General features: G+C 39.3%; 1 protein-coding gene across 1 annotated transcript in view; it reads left to right on the forward strand.

Moving 5' to 3' along the window:
- The first annotated feature begins 644 nt into the window (after positions 1-644).
- rngtt (RNA guanylyltransferase and 5'-phosphatase) overlaps positions 645-26007 on the forward strand; it is a 100753-nt gene continuing 75390 nt past the window's right edge. Inside the window, exons 1-8 of the mRNA XM_038727869.1 lie at positions 645-1055; positions 2671-2780; positions 2871-2974; positions 3060-3148; positions 7102-7177; positions 8423-8672; positions 12318-12427; positions 13179-13280. Coding sequence (XP_038583797.1) covers positions 992-1055; positions 2671-2780; positions 2871-2974; positions 3060-3148; positions 7102-7177; positions 8423-8672; positions 12318-12427; positions 13179-13280 — 905 coding nt within the window. The 5' untranslated portion in view covers positions 645-991. The remainder of the gene's footprint in view (positions 1056-2670; positions 2781-2870; positions 2975-3059; positions 3149-7101; positions 7178-8422; positions 8673-12317; positions 12428-13178; positions 13281-26007) is intronic.

A 26007-nucleotide genomic window follows, 5' to 3' on the forward strand; every position in this document is an offset into this window, starting at 1 on the left:
AAACTTTTTCACATCAATGACACCTTAACACAAATTAGATTTCATAAGATTATGTCCCAGGTTCCTCGATCTGATAGGATATTTGCTTTGTTTTATTACAGTATGAAACCCATGACCAACATAATCAACAACAGAATAATAGGGCACAAATATAAAGAAAATGGGTATCGTGTTACAAATACCAAAAGACAAAGAAAAAATATATTTAAATTTTTACATATTTTAACTATTTTGAATGGTTTACTATTCTTTAAACCAAATAAAGTTTCAATATAATGTTTGGTTTCTATCTTCAAATGTGGTAACTGTGGTTTCTTTTTAGACCATTTCCACTTGTGAATCTAATATTTTCCATATAAAATAAAGAGGTTTAAAATATACTACTATTAATAGTTGAATCAGTCAGCATATTAAAGAAATGTTCTAAATCTAACCAAAATAATAAAATAAATTACAAATGGTTTCAGCCTCAGCATTGCAAAACACACACTTTTTTCCGATATCATTCCTGAACCTTGCGATCACCTGGTTCACACGATAAATCAAATGTATAATTTTAAATGTTTTGTATCCTTTCCTGGATATACCTGCAGGCGGCAGTGTGACGCAGTACGTCGTCTGAACTACAGACATTAACAACCCGAAGAAGAAGGGAAGCTACAGCTAGCACGTTTGGTGAATGTAATGACGCGGTGCTAGCTAATTGCTAACAATCTGGATTTAAGAAGAACAGACTGAAAAGATAACATCGTTTTTGGGATGCTGATCGGCCGTGAGTCGTAACAACCCATGTTTCGAGTAAATACCTGCCGGCCCGTCAGCATGTTGACCGGGCTTAAAGTTATTGGATGATTCTCCTGAATTAGTAGCTAAAGGGCCTTGAGTCCGCGGTACTTGGGTGAACGGCAGCCGGGGATCAACGTGGTCTGAGAGGGACCATCAAGCCACAGGCTAGCTGGTAATATTCACTGCACCAGAACCTCTCCTGAACATGTCACACACCGGACCCCCTCCTCGATGGCGGAATTGTCCCAGAAGAGGACAACCTGTGGCAGGTGAGGAAACAAAAGACGACATTACGTGAGATAAACCAGCTTAATTTACGGAGCTGTTCGCGCTTTTGCTGCTGCTAGCTACGTAACGTTAATGTAACGATGCTGCAATTTGTGTTCCTGGCAGAGCATGACTGGATAACGTTATATTTTCTAAAACGTTATGATTCGCTTTTTAATTTCCCACACGTCGTGCTACAACAAGAAACGTTGGGGCTTAGCTATTTTTGTCAATTTTCATTCACTCAAAAATTGCAAGGCTAGCATCACAACATAGTGACGTTAGCGAGCAGTGCTGTTCAAAATAACATTATTAAAATTCAAGCGATGGTTGGTATGAACTGGATAAGCCGACCGTACTGGAAGACACACCACAGTATATATGCTCACATGTTGTCGTAAGTGTACGAAGGCCAACTTAGCTTGTCATTTTGAATGGAGTTTGGTTTGACACTACATTCAGGCGCGCAGTGTTTAGCTAACTTGGCACCTGTGGCTGAAGCGCAACTCTTCGCAGACATGCGTGCTGTTTACCAGCTAATACGTTTATTACGTTTTGAACAAAAGATGAGTTTGTGGGCTGTATTTCGTTCATGTATTTCCTGTCGGGGAAAAAAGGACATTAAAAAGTAACTATTGCGTTGGCTAGGATCGCTGTCGAAGCATCACGTGTCAAAACAAACCGGAGCTGTAGCAGTACTTTGGTTGTGCATGTTGCTGTGTGGTGGTCGTTTTCCACTGAAACCATTGTAATGTTTACTTGGATCTCGCAAAGCTAGACCATCTTCAATTCACGTTTTTGCTTTATAGGAGTGCAGTAGTCTAGACCAGTGGTTTTAAACCTTTTCACATCAAGCACCCATAAACTGATGCAAATTATGGACCCCCATTTGATAAGATTTTGTCCCAGGGTCCCCCACCTGATAGGAATTTTGCTTTTAGATGTTTTAGTACAGAAAGTGAATGAAACCCATGACCCAAGTAGTCACACATACTGTCCTTGTGTCACTTAGGGACGGAATTATAACAAAAATAAAGTATTCCCTTTTTTTCCCCCCATTTTTTCTGGGGACCCACTGGCTCCCCGGAGCCCACTTTGAGAACCATGGATTTAGACAGGTATTCAGTTTCAAGGCACAGCTGGTGGCGGAGGCACTTTTAAATCCAAACATATTACTTTAAAGAAATTAGCAATAGTACACTCGGATGGGTCCAGAGTTTAATTGTATTCTAACCAAATTAGATATGCCAACAAATACTCTTTTGTGTGCAATTCCATGTTTACCACAGCACGTACTTCATCCTTGATTTGTACCTGCCCTGCTTTGTGACCACACCAAACCTGAAGTGATTAATCTGAATATTTAGTTTTGATTTGGTGTGATAAAGTGTGGTGATCATTGTAATTGTTGACACAACTTAACAGTGTATTAGACTGGGCTTTACAGAATTCAGTAATTAAAATAAGCATAAAATAATCATGTAAAGAAAAATAAAGCTTTTGGTGAACCAACTAATCATTTAATTGGCTTTCTAGAGTCCCTACCCAAAGTTTTATACTGAAGAACACTGATTCTGGTCATTCACTGATGATGGTCACTTGTATTTTCCCTCATAGGTAAATTCCTGCCAATGAAAACGATGTTGGGTCCCAGGTATGATGACCAAGTTGCAGAAGAGAACAGGTTTCACCCAAGCATGCTGTCCAACTATTTAAAAAGTCTTAAAGTAAGTAACTCCAAGAAGACTGAAATTCTGAAGGAACCTTTTCAAATTGCCCAACCTGTGTCTCACCATTCCTTTTGTGTCTTTCTTCAGGTGAAAATGTGTTTGCTTGTGGATTTGACGAACACTACTCGCTTTTATGACCGCAGCGAAATTGAAAAAGACGGCGTAAAATACATGAAACTTTCGTGTAAAGGGTATGTGTACATTTCACTGTCATGAGCTTAACTAATTGTAAATTGTAGTGATGTACTATGACCAATGTCGTCATGTTTGTTTTAGCCACGGAGAATGCCCTTCAAAAGAGACGACCACAATGTTCATCGGGCTCTGTGAACAATTCATTGAGAAGAATCCCACAGACTTGATAGGTAAGGAAACCACAGCTTAACAATTCAGGTCACATCAGTAACTAATTGTTTAATCATTTGTATTTTCTTAATTTCAGTTCTTACCTTTGTCAGTTTGCACTTGCATAAGAACATCTCCTTTCACAGATTTAATACTGTGTTTCTGAAGTACATGAGAGGAAACACTGCACTTAGCGATATGTTTGAACCTCTTTGATTGCAGGAGTGTTTCACCTTTGCTGATATGTTTATACCCAGTTTTTGAATATTTGAAATGATCAGTTCCTTCTGCTATGAAAACTGGACCAGATAGATTGTTTCGGATATTTTTTCTCACATAAGGGATATGAGCAAGATGTCAGAAATGAAAGCAGCCCTTGAAATATTTTTGAGCTCTACACATATTTAGAAGTAAAGAGTTTGTAAAGTTCAGTTTGTGTGGAGTATTAGAGAATAGTAGATTTCAAACATTTTCCCACTGACTCAAATGGCCACAGTTGTTCATTGAAAGAAAAGGATTGCATTAGCGTTCAATGTAGTTTAATGTCAACAGTTAAACATTTGAGTGGATCACTTTACAAATCTGAGGTAGAACATTCAAAACAATTTTGATAAAATCTTTTTCAACAAATATGCATGAATAAAATTAAGTAAAAGCTTTCAGTCCTTTTTCCTCAACAAAATAACCATCATAATAAAAAATTAAGTCCTAATTTGTGTGATTCAAGTGAACATTTATTGAACATTTCACTTGTCTTGAATGTTATTGAAAAAAATTATATCGCGGTAATTATTGTTACTCTTTTTTTTTTCCAGCCCTAAAAGAAATATGAAAGTAGAATTTCAAGGATGTTCAAACTGTAAATGAGTTTGCACCATGTGTAATTTACTGTTGACTGTTGGAACAGCTTTGCTTCAGCAATATTCATATACTCATTTAGATTTTGTTTTGATATTTTACCACCCCACAGTTTTTACTCCTTAGACCTTCACACTTCCATTTATTCCACTCAGTATGAAACACCTCAAAAACCTTGAATCTTAAGTGCGGGCACCTGGAACACCTCTGCTTTATTTCTAAAAACATTAAAACCGGCTCTCTTATTTTGCGTTAAAGACTAATGTTATAATGTGTCCTGTGAGAGGGTGTTGTTTGTACATTTCAAAGTATCCTTAAGGGTTTACTGTTGAGGAAACATAATATTCCTATAAAAAGTGTGCTTGCATACTCTGTAGTTCACAGTGACATATTATTTTATAATTTGCGGTGGCGTCTATGTAGTATCCTACAATTTCTGGCAGCGATGTGTCTTTTTTTTCAGCCTGTCCCTGACCACAAAAAAGACAATTACATTAACAATTACATTTCTATGATATGTAAGAGGAATATTAACTTAATTTATCTCCCAGGGGATATTGTTAATAAGGAGGGGAATAAAGTGAACTGTTATTGATCAACTGTTACTACTCTGTTACTGATGTGTAATTCAGACTACTTCTATTGAGTGTGAAATCTGGAAATTTAGATGGTTTTGTGAAACTACATTTTCAACTTATTGTAATGTTTGGCCGTAGAGTTCAGGACTGTACTGGCCCATTAGTAGCATTCCCTTATGTGTCCAGCAGAGAGCAGCCTTACTCTAACAATTAAACACTGCAAGTGGGGTTTTTATTTTAAAAGGTTCACACTTTTTTTTTTTCTTTCAGTAACCATGTTTATATTCATACAGTTATATATTATACTGTATTATAGTCTAAACATCAGACAGCTTCCCAGTAGTCAGTCTACTGATGGTCACAGTGCAGCTCCATGTAGCAGCTGGAACTTAAATGCCCCGCTCAAGGTTTGCACACCTGTCTCTGTTAAAAACTGGGAGACATATTCATATTTCCAAATGTGCATCACTTTCAATGCAACAGAAACAAAACAAAAACCGTGTCGTGCAAGTCACTGTTGTTGGTTTTAGAAGTGTGGGAGTCTGACATGAGAACCAGAACTCTTCTCCCACTGAACGCTGTGTAGGTGATTTCTAGGTGAAAGGACATCAGTAGACACCGCACCTAAATCTTGGCTAAATAAATGTGGTTTAAAATTGTGAAGGTGTCTCTATGTGGGCTTGTTTTTGAACTGTTGTTTCAACTGTATTACATTTTTACCTTCATGGAAATACTGTAGTTAGAGGTGCACTTGACATCACTCAGCTTATCGTTAGTCAGTATGTACTTAATAATAGGTAATTTATTTATTTATTCATTTCTGACAAATGAGCCATTCATTATGTTATGCTGACCGCACTGACGGTCTTCAAGAATGTGTAAATGGTTTCCAACACAGCTAGGAGACATATCTACATTGTAAGGCTGAACGATTTTGGGAAAAATATCTAATTGCGATCATTTTGACTGATATTGCAATTGCCATATGATTTAAGATATTGGAGGGAAGGATCATTTTGCATCATTATTCTCATTTTGATTAAGGTGTGATCTTAAGTTTGTACTTGATGTGTAGGCCAGGACGTTTCTGCAGCACGACAATATTTAATTTAAAATCGTATTTTGACATTTTGCGTTTAACAAACGCTGCCCCTCCTACGATTTGAAAATTGCAGTATAGGCCATATTGCGATTTCATGATTTTGATTCATCTTTCAGCCCTACGACAAAGTAAACCTTGCAACGCATTTAAATCTGATACATCAACCGGTATTGGCTTATTGCAGATACATCAGTGTATAACGGAAGTGATCAAACAAATCTAAAGGGTCTGTGTCAAGATTGTTTGTTAGAAAATTATGATTAGCAACTCAAATTTGGATATAAGTATCTGCCTCAGAATTCCTGTATTGTTGGACTGCAATTAAAATTGGTACCTTAAATTGACAAGGTTTATGAAACATTTATTTATTTTTTTTAGATAATTGTGCTAGCGTCAAATACACGTGTTAAAAAGAGGTGTATGTAGATCTCAATTCCCAAATAAACATTCAAGTTCTACCTCATTCAGGGTCTTAGGTTCTAGTTGTTGTTCTAGTGGAACAACAGCACTGTTTTTAAGCAGCTTTTTGTCACTTGCTTCGAATAATATTCTGCTGTGACATTGTGCCTTAAGGCAGCCTGTGGCCTTCTTTCCGAGGACACATGGATTTTGATGTTGCATTTTCACACTGGTGACAGCAGGGTGCTCTCTTATACCTCACTCTAGCAACTTGTCATAATCCTGTTCAGATCTTTTCTTTCCTTACGAACTGCTGCCCTGCTTGTAAATCAGATTGTTCGAACATCAGAGCAGAACGTGCGAACGTCATCTCAGCAACGTCCTGTCTTTAGCCAGCTGGCGATTAGGCTTTGTTGCCTCTGTGGTACACATGTCCAAATTAGACAGTTGGGCTGGTAAATGTGATCCCCATCCTCCATTTCATCTTCATTAGTGTTGGCGTCGCTAGGCAAACTTCCTTTGCTGGGGAAATATGAGAGTTTATTTTGTTTAGTTTGAACCCTGCTGTGCACCTGCTCGTTTGTCACTTTGTTAAAAACATTTTTTTAGCTGAACATGTTTTTGAAAAGGTGAATAAATATGGCTTAAATCGTCAGGGAGTCTTTCTTCCCAGGAAATCTAAAATAAAGACAGGTTTTCTTTATTTTAGAGTTTTCCTTTGCCCTTTTCATCTACTCTTTACCTCCCTGAACGTTTCATCAATCTCTGGGTCTGTGTGTGCAGTGGCTGGTGTTTGTCCAGCAGAGAGGGGGATTTGCTTGAGCTTTTGGAGTTTGTGACCTGATGCCCCCTCTAAAAAACATGGACTGAGCCTCACTACATCTCAAAAGAGGACTGCTATGTTATTGATGGGAGAGGGGAACGCGTGGATAAGATTGTGCTATTGAAATAATGACTCCACACTCACATTATGCTACATTAAATTGATTGCTGACTTTGTATTGAATTCTTCTATTTTTTTTTTTTTGTCCTGAAGGTGTTCACTGCACGCATGGCTTCAACCGGACAGGCTTTCTGATATGTGCATACCTGGTGGAGAAGATGGACTGGAGGTAAAGGCAAACACTCTAACTGCTGGGAGTGCAGTTTCACAGTCGTCACAATTGACAACACACCATACAACACGTAGCTCCCCCCCCCGTCATTACTCTGGTTTCAAAATCTCCGACCCCTGTCATTGTTTTTCATCCCGTCTTCCTGATAGCTTCTGCGTGTGTGACGGCACGGGAAGTTACACTGTCAGTGCAAATCAACTCGGGGTTAACAAAGAAGCAGGCTGGTTGGCAGTGACCGAGCGCATTACCCCCACGACAGAGGTGTTAAATAATTTACCACAGCCGAGCAGAGGGGGATGAGGAAGTGTCTTTAGTCAGGGGTGGAGCAGCAGTCTGAGAAAGAAGAATCCCTGGAAGCTGTAGACATGAAGGCGGGATAAAACCCTCCCGCCGCCTACTACTTCCTGTGTAATGAATATTCTGAGAGCATTTACAGCCCTCGTCCAGTATTATGTGTTGCAAAATAAGTTTACTGTCAAATGAGCAACACTGGTAAATTTTTTATATATATTTTTTTATTTTATTTTATTGGTATGGCTAGTTATTAAGAAGTGCTTGCCCTAAACCATAAAGTGAGTTATGAGTAGGCAACTAAAGATTATTTTTTATCCTCAAACTAGCTGGTTTTGAGTGACCCACAGTCCCTGAAACCCTAAAAAATTCTATTTAGAGCAGAAACAATTAGTTGAGTAATTAGTTGATAACATAATCTGTAGTATTTTGACAGTCAATTAATTGTTGAAGACAATCTTCAAGCAAAAATGCGAAAGCTCTCTGTCTTGTCAGCTTCTCCATTGTGAGGATTTGCCACTTTTCTGTGTTTATGTTAATGGAAATTTAATATCTTGAGTTTTGGACTGTTGGACAAAACAAAACATTTGCTGACTTTCAGAAAATTGTGATGGGGATTTCTCTCAGTTGTCATTATTTTTTAGACTAAACAATAAATCAAGAAAATAACTGTCAAATTATTATATAATGAAAATGATCCTTGATGATTCAGTTTACCGTAATGTTACAAAAGCAGCGAATTCTCACATTTGAGACCCTGAAATCATCAAATGTTGAGAATTGTTGCTTGAAAAATAACTTAAATGATCAATTATCAAAATAGTTGCACAGTAAAGACAAAAATAGTAAAGTTTAAAATAGGAAGTATATAAAAGGTATAAAACGATGCTAACAATAATTTAAAAAAAGCTTTTTAAAAGTTGCCCTTTTGTGTTTCCTGTGTCTTATCAGCGTCGAGGCAGCTGTGGCTGCTTTCAGCCAGGCCAGGGCCCCCGGGATCTACAAGGGAGACTACCTCAAAGAGCTTTTCCGTCGCTATGGTGACGAGGAGGACACACCCCCAGCCCCTGCACTCCCCGAGTGGTGCTTCGATGATGACGACGGGGAAGTGGACGATGACGGCAACGCTGTCGGCCAGGAATCGGGCCCCAGCTCGTCTGGGTCAGCGCCCGGCAAACGAAAGAAAGAGAAGCTAAAACTGGTAAGGCTTCCGGAGAGCTCCAGTAAATGGACTGTTAAGTAGAAAATCCGCTGGTCCCTCTCTGCACGACATAGATCTCATGCAGGGGGGATGTAGGGTCTAAAGGGAGGCTTCTCTTCTAAGCGATGAGAGTCGTGTTTAACTATATAAAATAATCCAGTAAATTAATGTTTAGAATTAGAGAACATGACATGTTCCATCTCCTCTGCTGCTGGCAAAGGCATCATTTTGATTAGATAAAAGCTGTCTCATCTTTATGTAAAGCTCTCATCAGTTCAGGTTGGGGAAATTAGAAGCGTTCATCAGAAGCGATCATCTCCAATTGCATATAATTAGGTTTTCTTCCGTTTACATCGAGCTGATGCTCTCATCCAGACAGATTTTGAGTAGTTAAAAGAAGCTTGAGTTTAAACGGTACCAACGACATTTCAAGCAGGCAGTGTAGATAAAGGCAACGGGAAGACAAAAACATCAGTGTTTAAACAGAAAGTATTTGTACAAATTACAATTACATCGGCCCAAATCTACAGACGGTGAATATTTATTCGTCACTGGTGTTACAGTGAATTTGCAATCAAGGCAAATGTAACAGTTGCTTTGTATGAGTTCAGTAGGCAAGTTTAGGGGAAGGAAGCCATTGAGAGAGCAGCAGACTGTGTGATTTCACTGTCATTAACGAGTACTGTCTCTTCATTGAGTGGCCTACCTCAGAGTCCAACTGGTTTGCGGTAGGGCTGCAGCTAATGACTATTTTCGTAGTCGACTAATCTGGTAATTATTTATTCAATTAGTCGACTAGTCACGATTATTTTTGTCACTTTACTTTAAACCTTTACTCATTACTAATAACTTTTATATTGCCAGTGTTGTGTTGGACAGATTTGTGCTGCGGCAGTGGTCTAAGTAACTGGGACCAGGCTCTATGGGTGTGACTGGCTGGCCGGCTCGCACTGCTAACCTCGCGGGCACTTGTGGAGCTTCTCAACCCCGAAAACGTTTGAACACATTTTCGATTCGCCATCAACTGCCAATATTCGAATCCTACACAGTTGATTTCTCGCCTCAAAACCGCTCAAAAGTGTATTTAGTGACGAAATAGTGTACAAAACTTGTAAAAACAAAAGCCGTTCTGCTGTTTGCATCTTTCTACTTTATTTTCTGCTTCTCACATGAATGCTGCTTCTTCGTGAGAAGTCTAACAGTCATGGCAGACAGTGGAAGCGATACTGCCCCCAGCACTTCCTGTAGTGCATTGCAGTTAGAAATAAACAACCAGAAATGTTCCTAATATGAAGATTGCTATCTCTCCCTTAAACGGCATCTATGCAACGATGCGTCGTCAATGAAATTTCACGTCAATTAATTTTTATAGTCGACGTCGTCGATTAAGTCGACTAATCGTTGCAGCCCTAGTTTGCGGCCAGTTGGCTGTCATGAAAAAAAACCTGTCTTAAAATCTGTTCAAAAGTAGAAGAATGGTGGCACACAGTCAAAAAACCCCGATCCCTCAGAGCTTTACATTTAATTAAAATTATGCTGTCTTTTTTTTACCCCTCCGAGTGATACAATCTGCTTGGATTAAGCACTTACGAGTTTTGATGTGAAATGTAGAAACACTGCTCTGTTATAGTGGATAGTACATGCTTAGATTAATCAATGATGGGCTTCAAGGGAGGGAAGCACATGTGGCTACAGTTTGTGTTGGGAAAGTTTCCTTGTCCTGAAGGGTTCGAGATATTTGAGGTGGGAGTCAAAGGAATCAGATTTCTGGAGGAGTAGCAGCAGCAGCAGTCCCCTGTCTTTGTCTACACAGGATGCATTCAGGCACAGTACTTGGCGTAGGTCACCCCTGTTTTGGCAGTGCTCGGGGCCCAACACACAATCTCTGTAGTCTCGTGAGTAAAACAGACTTGTGTAAAAAAAAAAATTTTTTAAAAATGCTTAAAGTGTAGACAGGTTATTACACATTAAGACTTGGGTCTCATATAAACAGTAGAACACAGTTAATTTCTTTGAAAATCAGTTTGATTATTTTGTGTGGGTTTGGATACATTTGTTCTCATAATATGCACGAATGTTTTTAACGATAGTGTGATAATGATTTCATCCATGTCACCCAGCCCCGTCTTCACCAAGGTGATCCAGATTTTAAAAACACTGTTGTTGTTGATTTCTCTCCTCACTGCAGCCATTCATACACCAATGTATGCGCTAATGGTACTTAGGGTAACACATATTATCATACCACATCAGTTTCTGTTGTAATAGCATATACTAGCATATTATACCAGTTAGCAAGACTTGGCAGCATAAGAGGGAAAAGGTCATGTCAAAAGAGAAATAAGTGAGATGAAGTGAATGAGCAAGAATCATTCTTAGTTGAAAAAGGAGCGAGGCAGATATCATTCACATGGTTAAAAGGGAGTTTTTCCTTGCCATTGTCGCCAAGTGCTCACTCATGGTGGGAATTGTTGGGTCTCTGTATAGACACACACACACAAACACAATAGGCACTGACTACAGTAGGGATGGACCGATATGTTGTTTTCCGGGCTGATCCCGATTATTAGTAACCAGTTAGACCGATTTGTGGAACCGATATGCATTGGCTGTAAAATATTTTATCTTGATGTCAAAATTTGGAATTACACAAACTCCAACACAAAACTTTGTTGAAAATAACAAGATTAAAGTTAATTGTCATGTTTAATCTTTATAAATAGTAAATTAAATGAATTAGAGATCCATCCCAGAGATTGACTTGTTTAACTATGAGTGATAAATTATCATAAACTTTGTCTTTACCTGCTGCCATTTATAAACAGGCTACAGACAGAGGGGTTTAGCTTGTTTATAACTAACTAGTAGCCGAGCTAGCACATGTGCTTGTGTAAAAGCAAAACACAGCTGCGGTGGATGAGACAAAGCAAATTAAAATATTGCTTGGTACAAGTTCCTGCTTGTTGTACTGATGCAGTATCAGCCTTTTACTAGTAGCACTAGTATTTTTTTTAATTAATTAATTATATCGGCTATCTGTTTTTAAAATGACCGATGCAAATTATTGAAAACTGCTGAATATCGGCGCTGATAATCGGCCAGGCTGATTATTGGTTGACCCCTAGAGTACAGGCTAGACCTGCTTTATATTAAAAGTGAAATGAGAATATCTTCTGTTATGAATTGGCGCTATATAAATAAAATTGAATTTAAATTTAATAGATAGGAGATGATGCATAAAGGAGTGTAAGGGTGACTGTAGTGAGGGGGCGAGGAGCGAGGCATCAGTAGAGTTGAAGCAGAGGAGCAGGGTTTATGTGGTGGATTCATAAAATAATTAAAGTGAGAAGGGTTTTCAAAGCGGAGATGTCAAAAGGAAATGTGAATTCATAATATATCTAGCTGTTGTCTATGCACACGGTGATTCACAAAGCAAATAAGGTACGAGGTAGATTTATTTAGCATTTTACAACACCGGGTTGTATAGTGAGATGAAGTTCCCTTTATGCTACTCACAAATAGCAAATGTTACATAAAAATTTTTTTACACTAGAATAAGAAAAAGCAGCTGTTTGGAAAGTATCGCCGGAATTTGAATTCAATCCAAGTTCAACCTTCTGTTTTCTCTCTTGTTTTTCCTCCCAGGGTGCAGTATTCCTTGAAGGCATCACAGTGAAAGGCGTCACACAGGTCACCACACAACCCAAACTAGGAGATATCCAAAGAAAGTGTCAGGAGATGGCTGAGTGGGACAAGTAAGAACCACCTTTCACTCTCCTCATACCCCTCTGGGAAACTGTGTGGGTGTCTACGTACACACGTGTGAGTGCGTACTGTACAGTGATGGGAGTGACTCATTCGTCGTAAATCACCTTTTTTTTAAGATCTTGACACTTTCCGACAGGAGGCAGGAAGTCAGGAATAGATTTTTCCTTTCTGGAGAAATATGCAGCTGCAGCTCGACAGCTGCGTCTTGTCACAGCAGAAGGAACAGTCCACGCTGCTATTTCCAAAGTTGTTGTTTTTCTATTATACCTGCGACTGCTAATGGACGGTTATGCTGACAACATCAAATTAAGGAATTTTGGGATAGTATTCCTAAAAATCTTCAATGAGTTAAAGATGGATATAGTTACTAAGTGATCCTCATCTGTAGAGGAGGTCCTATAAAGTGTTAATATAAAGTGTTATCATTTACACAAAAGTTCATGTATTTTATATGATTTTCAATGTTATGTTCTTATTGTATTTATGCTGAATCTATCATTTCATGAACTTTTTCATGTTGTATTAGGAGTATTGATATTGGGACAGACCATGTATCTTTGTCTTTTTTTGACTTTTGTCGTTGGTTGTAGGTTTTATATTATATATAAAGTACATGTGTTTGTGAGGGTTGGGTGTGAAAATAGATTAATACTAGTGGTCAGAGTGGTGAGAGTCTGGTGATCGAATTAATCAGTTAGAAGCACAAATATAACACGTGTGTGTTCATTCTTGTTGCAGGTCTGGTTTTCCTGGTGCTCAGCCTGTGTCCATGGACAGGCAAAACCTTCGGTTCCTGGAACAGAATCCATACAAAGTCAGCTGGAAAGCCGATGGCACACGGTGGGTCTATTGTTCATGGGATTTCTTTTACAATAAAACATAGACTCCTCGTCCAATACAGGTATAATTCTTTGCGTCTCTGACCAGACCGATTGGCTTCTCCTCCCATTCATTAGGCTCTTTTTGGAGAGTCGAGATGTATACATGAACCACAGTGGTGACTGTATAGCAGATGTGGACTGTGGTATGGTAAAATGGCTTCATTGATGGAGCCACAGACTAAACAGGAGGATTGTGTCCGCTGCGGAATAGGAAATATAATAGCTCTTTTTCTTTCCTGTCACATTTTGGATTGAAAGTGTTGTTTGCTCTTGTTGTATGGCTCTGTTGCCAAAAGCTAATATTAAGGGGCTGGAGGGGGATTTTAGTATTCCAGTAGTCTGCTATGAAGCACTACATCTCTCGCTGGTGCAAATGTGCAGTGTGGTGGTGAATATTTAATGACTGCTGTCAATTTTACATATCGGTGCTTTAATTTCCTGTAAGAGTGAGACTACAGAGTACAGATCTGGCCCACGACCAAGATGTGTGTAATCGACTGCCGTCATCTGCTAGTGCTTGAAAGTGTCTTTACTAAGTTTTGCTCTTAAATTTGTATAGAGAGCGATACTGAGCTTGTCTTCTCCTGCCTCGAGCACTTGTCCTTCACCCCATTTTTCCCTTCAGCTACTTGAAGAGGCTTTCTTTAGACACAAGAAACAGACAGTGACACATCTTATGCTAGATATGAGATCTCGCTCATATCGTAGCAAAATAGGATACTACTACTTTGTCTTTAAATTTTAACATTAACGCAGCAAAATGCACAGATAGCCTTATTACAAAAACATAGAGACTAACCTTATCATGCGATAAAGTAAATCTTTTTTTTAACCTTGTTTTTATTTTCTTTTTTTTACCCTGGAATTCCATTATTTAACAAAGCTGTCAACCTCAAAACAAGAAACACATGAAATGAAATGTTCTAGTTATTTTTGTTAATCTAATAATCAGAATTTCTCCATAAATCTGTTGATACACAGACCGACAGCATAAGCTGCCTGATCCGTTTGTGCCTTTCAAGAATAAGGCTATAAATCCTGATAAGAGTCCCCAAGTGCTGTATTTACTCCTGTTTGCGAAACTTATACTTAAAACTACTCTGCAACTACTCTGGGTTATCACTGCATATTCTTGCTGAATCTCCTTCTGAGTGTAATAAAATATTAATGACTCTGATCGTTCATAAAATATATACTTCGATTATTTTATCACCATTGATGAACCCCACAAAGGATATTATAGCGTTTAAAAGCATTATTTGGAGGCACGCATGCAAAACTCGGCATAACACCGGATATTCCCATAACGGAGACATGGCTGGCAACTTTCCCGCTTGAAACACATTTCTGAGGACCTCTCTCCATTTTTTTTCTAAGATCAGTGGCCATTGGGTTCATGCGACAGGTTTTGTTTATGGTTTGGAATCAACTGGCCGAAGCCTGATTTATTTGCTTCAAACCAGCTGATGGAAAGGTACATATTCAGCTTTTTTCTTTTTGCAACATTTCAAAAGTACGCTTAAAATTCACATGACCATTAGATGGAAACATGGCTGTTGTTGTTTTTGTAGACAAATTTGAATTCTTATCCTAGATGTAGTCCTGACTTGTTTTTCTAAGCTAGTATTGGAGTATACTCAGCCACCATAATAATTTAGAGTTTATTCTCACGGGAACATATTGTGCTTGAGGCTAATTGAAATTTATTAATCCTAGGTGTAATTCAATCAGTCCCGTGTGTGTGTGTGTGTGTGTGTGTGTGTGTCTAACATTGGCGTTGAGAGGGTATTGATACACTCTGTGATTTCATACCTCCTCCTGCCTTGACCCACTTTTTCTTGAGAGCAAATAAAGTCAGATTTGAATTAAACATCAGCGTATTTGTCAATATAAGAAGGTCTGGGCTTTATACCTTGGTCGTCCCAGGCCTTTCTGTGTGTAGTCAGCATGTTCTCCCTGTGTCTGCCTGGGCGCTCTCCGGGTGCTCCAGCTTCCTCCCACCATCCAAAGACATGCAGGTTAATTGGTGACTGTAAATTGCTCTTAGGTGTGGGTGTGAATGTGAATGTTAGTGGTTGTACGTTTCTGTTTGCCCTGTGATGGACTGGCGACCTGTCCAGGCTGTACCTCTCGCCAAATGTCAGCTAGGATTGGCTCCAGCCCCCCCGCGACCCTGCACTGATAAGCAGGTATAGATAATGGATGGATGGACGTATTTGTCATTATCATACATAATGTTAGTGCTGCCCTAATACATGCAACCCTTCCTGCCAGTCGGTATTCTTCTTGACTGCTGAAACTGATTTCCAGACAGTTGGAGGACTTTATAAAAAGAGGAAACTTGGAGATGTGCTGTGCAGTAAAACTTCACTATGTCATATAAACAACAGTAAGCCATAACAACATAGAAAGTGTTGTCGCATCAATGGTTTTTGGATTCATATACACGAATATATTTTTCAGGAGCTGTAAAACAACGCTGCATCCTATCTTACAATATAGATACATTTCCAACTCCTGAGAGAATATGTGCAAGTTCTTTAAGTTTGTTGACTCGATGACAGAAAGTTGGAGTTGCTGTTCATTTCCTCCTATGTGCAAACAACGGAGATCAGAACGTCAACCTCAGCATATTTACATTGCAAAAGGTTTGACTTGGTAGACAATAAACTTGTTTCTGTTTTGTCAGGATTGTGCCAGTTTTTTTAAATTGACACAGCGACTGTGCCGTATGTCAGAGGCTAAAGGAATTTGCAGAAAGGATAGATGCAGGGCTGTTGGGTGATTATTAGTGATAGATCGATTAATCTTTCTGATATCTGGTATTTTGAGATAATAGACATTGGCCAATGCGGATACTCAACAAAGCCAATATACAACAAGTATCTGCAGGCAGCCTTGTCAGCATTTCTCCCATCCTAAATGACAGCAAATCTAAAACCATTACTGGCTAGTGTTAAATAATTATTGTTATACTGTTGAGAATAATGCAGTTGAATGATGTCCCCTCTGACAAACTCCCTTAAACACCAATCACCTTCAGAAATCCACAACAAAATGTTACTGGCTAAGAAAATATATATATATATATATATATATATATAAAGATTGTACTCTGCATGCAATAATGGAATTATACAAAAAATGTGGCTATTCACACAATTGTAGCCTTGCTGTTGCATGCAGGTAATAAGTTTGTGCCAAAGCTTGCATTTGATAGTGAGGAGTCTTTTATTCTGTCTGCGAGGGACAGCCTGTTGCTCCCTGCTGCTTCTCTGATATTACTTTATTCTGCTGAACTGAGAAATGGATCACAGCTTCTTTTTTTTTTTTTTTTTTTTTTTTTAATAAAGTGGGCTACCTTTCTAGTGCCTTGCCTGAACCACTATGCTGTTAAAATTATGCAGAAAATAGCCACATCTTTTATGTAAGTTTGGCTTTTGTGTGAAATTCAATTTCCACAAAAGAAGTGGTGATGATGAGAGACAGTTTGGTTAAGAAATCCATCAGATTTTTTTAATGATTAAAATTCCACAGGTGTGGCTCTGGACAAAAACGGACAACAAACAGCCGCATTAAAGCCAAGACAGAAGGATGTGTGCTCAGTGGATATAAGCAGACACTATAAAAGAAGATTCACACTTTTAATCAGTATTTTTTTTGGCTCTATTAATCCTCAAATCTCTCTGATGATTAAAAAAAAGTATGAATTCTGAAAAAAAAATCTGTTGTAATATGTGGAGGGCTTGCACTGCATCAGATAAGATTAATGAGTTTTGAGGTTCTGTAGATTTTCAGTGAGATTTCTTGATTTCAGTGGTGCAGTGTGATCTTAATTTGTCATTCTCCTCATGCATTGCATGGAGTGTGCAGAGAATTTCTTATTAGGTGTCCTACTTTCTAGGCAGTGGCATGTTTAAGACCTGAAATGGATTTTTAATAGGAAATTTACCATTTCAAGGTGGTCCGGAAAGATTTTTCTCTTTGCATATTGCCAGAGGTTCTCATTTAAGTATTACATATTCTAAATCCTTCCAGCTTATCCTTTGTTACTTGGGTGATGATAAGAGTTTCCCATTCTAATGCAAGTCATTCTTACTTTAAAAATGAGTAATTTCCTTTTTTATTTCATACAAAAAGCAGGAAAGGGTTATTTGAGCAAATGTGTTTTCGACGACATCTAACGCTCTGACAGACTTCCCCTCAGTCCCACATGGGTTATTCTGCAGCCTCTTCTTATGGCCACGGAGCAATGCATCAACAATTCTGACAGCCTAACTGCCTTGCTCAGTTGCACAAATAACAGACAGTATGGTGACAAAGTACTAAACCAACCCCCTCTCACCTAAAATATTATGCTGCAGACCAGTCATACAGTGAAATAACTGCCTGCTTTCTGCCAAGAAGGTGTCTTCTAATGGGCTTTCCAAAGGACAGCACATCAGTGGATTTGCCAAGAGGAGAGGCATAGGATGAGTTGGGTTTTTAATCAACTTGTTGTAGAGCCTTCTGTCAGGGCTAGATTGGTTTGCGCCCCAGAGAGGAAGAGGAGGAGGGAGAGGGGCCAATTACGTCCATGGGACTTTAAACAAACAATGCTGCTCAGCTTGGACTTTATTAGAGAGATTGGACTTGAGAAAGACTTGAACTTTTTTAATTTTCTACTCCAAGTCCTACTGTCTCCCTAACTACCACTTCAGTCACTCTTTTCTTTGATGTGCCAGATTAGATGTTTGAGTCAAAGAGAGTTTAATATGGCTGTTTTCTGTTTATTGGCTGTTTATTACTTGTGTTTTATGGTCTCTGTTAATTTATGTTGTCTAGAACCCTGCTTAGTGGATGACGCGTGCACACCAGACTGCACCAAAACTCTGTCATCCTCTCAGGGTAGTATTGTTACTAAAACATTGGGCTGCTTATTGCGACTTTGTGCATAAGTGGCTCCAAACAGTAACAGGTATGAACACGGGACACATTTTGGCTCACAAAAGTAGAAATTGTGTACCAGGGAATTAGTAAACTGCATTACAGCACATTTGTTTACTAGTACACCTGCTTTATATCAAAGAAACCACTGGGACATGAGTTGCAAAAGCTGTAATGTAGGTTACTTGAGCTTTGCTGAGCACACACTCAGCTGCTATTCAGGAGACAGTTTGTACTTCTCTACATCTCTTACCTTTTTGTGTGACTCTTCATTGGCAGAAAAATGGGACGTTTATTTTACTTTACAAATGTGAGATGTATGCTTCATTGAGAGTAGGGTTGGGCTGATGGATGATGCAATCGTCCATGGTGAGCCGCACGTCTGCTTATTATTGACGCAGCCTATCACTGAAACTGAAACCAACATCTCTGTGTGTTCACTGCTGCTTTACCTGGTACGTGCCTAGAACATCCACCGCGACTTGTAATGTAAGTTAATAGTCTACCAATATATCGAGTTCTGTCTGCGCGAGAACACGTGCATATAAGACTGCTGCCCCCTGATGACATCGTCCATCCTGATGTTTCATTGTAGACATCGTCCGATGGAAATTTTGTGGACATCGCCCAACCCTAATTGAGAGTGTTTTCAGTATGGTTTGTTTTTTACAAGAGAAAACTCTTGGTGGTTTCTGCAAATACATGTCCGGTTAACCTTCTCACCTCTGATGATGTACACAGCCACTTCCCTAAGCTTTTATATGGGAAGCATACGGGAAATGCCGTGGATGAGACTGTCCCAAACGGGGCTAACACCAGATTTACTTTTATGCAAATTCGCTTAGACCCCCATTAGTAGGGATGCGAAATGTTTTTCTTGTGGTGACTTGTCAGTTGACATGTGGGAAGGTGTTGTTTAATCAAAGAAAAAAAGAATCTTGCCAGCAGCTTTCACAAAACTATCATGTGAAATAAACACATGTTCCTGTATGGTTAAAATTCTTCTTTTAGACGAGGCAATTCATTGTGTTTTTTCTGCATGTAACCTTTTCAATATATGTCAGAGCAGCACCAAATCAAGCAGAGCAGTATAGTATGTGCCGTATGGACTGATCTTTTTTTTATTTGACTCTTAACTGTTTTATAATGAGAACTCAACCTGTCCTCTCTGGGTTTAACGGAGGAGTATCCCTGTTGACGCACCATTAATGATGTGCAAAGCGGCTGGATCTGATCTAAGGCCTCCCCTGGAGCTCAGCTGCTCTCAGTCATGCAGCAGAACTGCACTGCCAAAGCCCACACAATGGCCGTCTGTGCCTCATTAGGGCTAAAGTGCTCGTGGGACGGGGCTCAAGGATAAGGATAAAACCTGATGCTCACAGAACCCATGAGAGACTAGGAGAAAAGGAGGGATTGGGCAGGGAACATATTAGATTGAATATTTTCTGATTGGTAAGAGAAGACAGTGGTTGCTGTTAACATAATGAGAGAGAGAAAGATGGATATGGTGAAAACGTGATGACGGAGAGGACCACTGGGAGTTATATAGCTCTAAAGGCCTCCCTCTGCTTTCCTCTGAACGTACTTGACAGCGTTAGCCATGGCTAAATGGCCAATTAGACAGCAGGGTATCCACTTCTGCTCAATGCAGACCTGTAGTGTCCTCATAGGCTGACAGATCTTCTCTGTTGTGACACTTTGCCTATCTGTTTGATCTTCTCAGATGTTAGTCCTTTTTCTGAGATAAGATATCATCCCTTTGCACACGAGGATCTTCCTAAGCGCTGTAGGGGGGGGGGGTCATCATTTGCCTAAACTGAGCCATCCAGGCATTTCCTGTTCCCTTTCTTGTTGAGTGCAGTCTTCATTGCCTTCAGGTCATTTATGCCTTCATTGTGTCCACTCCCACCCCGAAAATGTCAGGGCAGCTATATCTGGCCCACTCGCCATTCTTTCCTTCTCCACCCACATTTTGTGTTTTTTCCCTGCAGTTTCCACAAGACTTTTGGATGACCTTGATGTTATATCTTAAGGCTAGTGTTTTGTTGCGCTCTCCTGTCGTGACTGGAGGGGGAGTGGGGTCAGACTCATCGCTCTGAGCTCTCCACCGATCTCTTTTAACTGAAGAGTGCGTTGAGGATTATGATTAACACTTTCCTTGGCCAATGTGCTTAAGAAGCATTTGGGTATAATGGAAATAATTACGTTATGTCTAGCGTCTCACCCACTCCATAAAAACAAAAGCCCTTATTGAAATTTTCATCAGCTAACTGTAAAGGGAGTGCCATCTACCTACGCTTTTTATTCCTGAAGACACGTAAAAAGCAGAGCATTTATCAGGGAGAGGAGCTTTTTGTGAAACTGATGGTTTTCTCCTCTTGTCACCCCCCACCCAATTTCACTTGGTATTGAAACAGTAACTACATATTCACTGCCATTTTGAAAAGATTGTGCAGTCATGTTAGCCACTGAAAGAGGTCATTCCTTCAGAACTCAATAGTAATTTCACACCAAACTGCCTCAAAAATGACGGGACACGGCGTGCATTTTCTTGAGGGCAATTCTTTTCCCCATTAATTGTTTAGATTGTTTGTCAAGCAAAAATACCAAACCTTCTCTGGCCCCCTGCTTCTCCACTGTGAGGATTTATATTACATTATAGCATTGTACAATGAATATCTTTGAGATCAATCTGAAGACATCAACTTTCTGGGGTGTTGTGATGGCCGTTTTGTACCATTTCTGACATTTTATAGACCAAAGGGTTCATTTTATGTAATAATCGAGAAGACATTCAGCAGATGAATCGCTAGTGAAAATAAAGGATAAATAAATAAATTTTGATTAAGTACAACCCTCCTTAAAGGCACAATTTTGCCACCAGTGCTGGCTTGTGTCAGCTGCTGTCCTATTCTGTACACAGATTCATTCTTGGCAGCTTGTCAACTTTCCTACTTTGATCCAGCTGGTATTGATGGCGTATTTATTACATCTAATCCCTTTTGTGATAATGGTGGAGAGTCACAGCAGGTATGAGAAATGCATAGCTTTGTCAGTGGGGAAGTCATTAATCTCAAATCCATCTCCGTCACCAGACTTTTGTTATCGCTTGAGTTTGTACACCGCCAAAGTTTTCTACCCAGTTTCGTGGCATCAATCCCCCAATGTGTTAAAGTTGCATGATGATTATCCTCTGTTTTCAGCGGCATTGATTAGGATACTTAACCTTTGGAAACATAGCAGGACAGCAGTTGCTCATTAGGACATTTACAGTTCATCCTGCTTTATTCACCACTTGGTATTTTGTGTTTAAAGAGCAGCAGGCAGCCCTCAAAGTGTAATTAGGTTCATAAGAGCCTGTAATGAAGCCACAGCATTGCCAGAAAAAATGTGCATTTGTTAATAGTGTTTTATTTATACATTTACAGTCAAGTCATGTACACTATTATACGTCTCCTCCTCACAACAGCATGCCTCAAAAGACTTTCCAAAGATAAGCCCACTCCAGCCTCACTAATTATTCAGAATACAAAATGATGGAACAGTCAGTTGATTAATGACATGGTTGACGAACAGAATTTTGTTTGGGGACAGTTACGATGATTGATTTATTATTTAAGTAATTTCTCATGCAAAAATGCCAAATATTCGCTTCGTCCAGATTATATTATAAATATTAGGATCAGCTGCTTTTCTATATTTTAAATTATATGTAAAACAGAATATCCTTGGGGTTTGGACTATATTTCAGAAAAAGATATTTCAAGACTTCACTTTGGCCTCTAAAACATTTTAAACCTCTTTGGCAAGTGTGTGCAGCAGCTTGTTCAGAGATTTAGACATTTCATGAGTTTTAATGGTGACCGTAACTGTAAAGGCTCTGTTGTGACTCAAAGTAGTAGCGTCTCCCCTGCCTCTCACAGGGCCAGAAGCCTATAGTATAGGTTCACATTTATTCAGGTCTTAAAACCACGCCCATATGTACACGTTAACCTACAGTTCTGTGGTGCTGATACAACAGAAGAACATGCTGACAGGCATTATATCCAAATACATTTAAATTTGCAATAACGATCCAGATCATTTTCAGACTAACAGAAATGCTCGCATCCTACTAAATTACAGCGTTAGCATGGCAGTTGAATGAAGATCTTTCAGCAGTGAATGCTGTAACAGTTATAGACTATTCTGGAGGATAACACAAAGGCAACAATGGTGCCTTGTGTTTTTGGGTGTGGCCCATCTTCTCAGCTCATCTTTGGGAAGCAGCAGAAGGGAGGATCAAGGATTTTGTCTGTCTGCTGTCCCTAATTTGAATTTGCACATAATGTCTGCCAACTCAGTGATCAGCTGACTCCGCTGATCAAACAATAAAACATTTGGTATGAACGCTTTGCTTGCACTCGTGCCTCTCTGGATATTATTCAGGACTATTTTATTTTGCCACCAAGCCTGTATATTTAAAATTATAAATCATTTGAGATTTGACAGTGGCTTAGATTATATGGAGGTTTCATTTGATTTCTCATTTGCTTAATTAGAAATTGTTTAGCCCTTATTTAATAATGACTTTTCTAAAAGTAAGAGCTAAAAAACCGACCTCATACAAGTACCTTATCAAGCATAACTTAATTTAGCCCCAATCAGACTGAAACAAAACATCTATGCTACATATTAGGATAGTCATGCTTAGAAAGATTTTTGCTTTGTAATTTGGTTTCAGATGATTTCTCTGAACAGATGGGGTGTTTATATTAAAACTGATCATGGAATGAGAGCTGTTAACCGGTTACTTTAACAGTTTACACCTCCAGAGAAGATTACAGCTAAAGTGTGCGCTCGTATTATTTGAAAATATTCCCCCTACACTGTAGTGTTTCTGAGAGTGGAGATGGGGGAGTAAGGCTGATAAAAGGTGACGTGTAAGGGTCTTTTAATGTCTGTGCTTCATGCTCCAGCAACCTGGCACACCTGTGAGCATAATGTAGAGCAAGAGTGGAGTCAAATTAATACCAGCCAAATGCTCATATCAAGACCCATGTTTTTAAGATAAGACCCTATTTTGACAGCTATTTTAACAGCCGAACAGTCACTGCACTCAACTTTTTTGAATCTCCCAGGTGAGTGCACCCGTTGATGAAAAAGTAATTTTCCAGCAATATCCCGTCTTTGGAGTTTCTCTATTGGTTCTACTTCATTTTACTTATACTGAAGTTAAAATGGAGAAATACACAGAATAAGATGGGCAAATAACAGTAGAATCGCCACACTATAATTCAGTCTAATCCAATAATACCAACAAGGTATAACCCCAAGAATGAGCAACATTAAAAATTTAAATATTAATAAAGATAATATATGTTGTAGAACTACTGCACTGGATTACCTTTGTTCAGGCAAAGGGATTTTAAAGTTGCTAATGATTGCTACAGTGTGTCCTTTCAGTACATTATTTATTGTTCTGCTCCTGCAGAGGTTTAATTTGTGGTAGTCTGGAAATTATTTTTAGTTTTTTGTGTGTGTTTGCTTCCAAGTCTTTATCTCACCTATAAAGGCTGGCCGTGGATTAGTTGAGCTTCCTGTTCATGCAGACACATCACCTAACCACTGGTGATGTATGCTACAAGTGAAGACTTTTTGTGTTACAGCAAGGCAAGTGGGGAATATTGCACTAGAAAAGATCATTTGTGTGTATATTTTATATATATAAATAAAATGAGATGGATATTTTTTGCCAAGCAGATCCTGCTTTGTTTGCACTGATAGTTCCCATTAAGCACAGCTATTGTAGATAAAAGGAAAAGTGGTTGCTTGGGTAATATGTTGTTATTAGCAGGTATCTTGATGATGATGGTGATCTTTCTTCTTTTCTCAGACATGATAAAAGCTCTTGCATATTCACCTTTTTTTGGTTTATTTCAATTGAACGCAACCAATTTGCACATTAGAGAAACCCAGTGTTTGTTGTTTTTGTAGTGCTGAGTGAATCCCAAATCTCAAGTGATGTTTCTCTTGCTCACAGCATTTTAGTTTTAAAGTATGATTACCATATTAAATCCTCCAAATAAACTAATTTAAGAAAATTATAGGCAGCATTGTTTCTCTGGAGGAATGAAAGTTAAGCAGAGCAATGCTTGATGTATCAAAGGGGCATTATGGAGTTTCCAGCGGCCACTAGCGGTGCGGTTATAAGATTTTAACCAGGTGTGTGCTCGTACGCGTGCTCGCTTGAACTCATGAGCGAGCATAATCCGAAACACAACCACTTTCATACAGAAATACCACAATAAACGCAGGAACACCAGCATGCAGGCTGTGGCTTTCCTCCAGACATGTTCAGGCTCTGTTACTTCAACGTTTCTGTCTCAGAGGCAGATCAACACCGGCGCCGTACCTTTCATTCAGCACAGCGAGCCACATATCGGCACAATACTCCTGAAAAAAGGCAGAGTGACAGCGGCTATAGACAGACAGGGAGAACAGACAGAGCTGGAAACTCAGGTAAACTCCCACTGCAACGTTTTATCAACTGTAGGTTGAACTAATCGATGCTCGTTACATGATCACGGTACATTTACTGCTCGCCTGCTGCTTTTCAGTAACGTTAAACATCTTTACAATCTGTGAATCTGTCACCGGAGGTTCAGCAATGTCAGCACACCTACAAGTATTGGATGATAATGAAACTGTTAGTGAGCTGGAATGGATATTATAATGAGATTGTGTCACACTTTATAACAGTTAGACCGCAGTAAGTGACTTTACTGTAACTACTGATAGTGGATGGCTCTTTGGGTTGTTGTGGCCGTTTTGTTGTAGTGTTTTATATTATGTGGGTCACGTTAGTTACAGCGACTGAAGTGGAGAAGCTGTGTACCGGAGTATTGGTAAAACCACAAACATAAACTGAACGTTACGAAGAAAACAACGGCAGGTCCGAGCTAACGTTGCCGCGTTATGTGGCTGCTCCTGGCTGCATCACTATAACGTTAGGCCGACGTTAGTAAACAAATCGATCCACATTTGCTTTTTACCGTTACATCCTTTCAGGCTAAATCAACAGTGGTACACAGGATAGTAACATGGGTCGCGTTAGTTGGTTGTAATGTGGAAAGCGATATAACTTTGCACCGGATAACATTAGCAACTGCTCGTCGTTACGTGTGTTTCTCCAGCTTTACTAATGCTCACTTTGTTCTTACTCGACTCGACCTTTATTGTTGTTTTGTATCCTTACGTGGAGCCTGTGTTTTGCTGTGAGCTGGTTGTTTTATGGTGTTAGTGGACTGCATGTCGTGAGCTGCCGTGTTGTAGTCTGAGAGAGGCTCGGGAGCGCGTACAGGGCTGAATCCAACCCGGAGACCTCACATTAAAAGCAGAATAGTGGCTGATGCGAGCAACGGAGAAAACAGACGTGTGCTTCATTCAAACAATCCAGGGAGTGAAAGGGAGAAGCTGGACATGTTCAGTCATGTGGGAAAAATTCATTTTCTGCTAGTTTTATATTTAATACCACATACGTGATACGCTTGTGCAGTATTTGTACAAGATCTGCTAATATACCGTAGTGGAGGCGCAGAGCGCTGTGATCCTCAAGGTGAGCGTCATGACAACCAAATGCATCAGTCGGCTACTTTTTCAGGAGCCTTGCTAGCTTGAATCCTCTTGTACTGTAGAACAAGGACATCCTCGGTGAATAAGCGCATATAATATAAATTTACTTATAAAGTAAGAGTCAGTATCGCACAAGACACTGTAAA

Source organism: Micropterus salmoides, unplaced genomic scaffold (assembly GCF_014851395.1).
Source record: "Micropterus salmoides isolate LMB-PRFRI ecotype aquatic unplaced genomic scaffold, ASM1485139v1 Ms_hic_scaffold_18, whole genome shotgun sequence".
In the NCBI taxonomy this organism is placed as follows: Eukaryota; Metazoa; Chordata; class Actinopteri; order Centrarchiformes; family Centrarchidae; genus Micropterus; species Micropterus salmoides.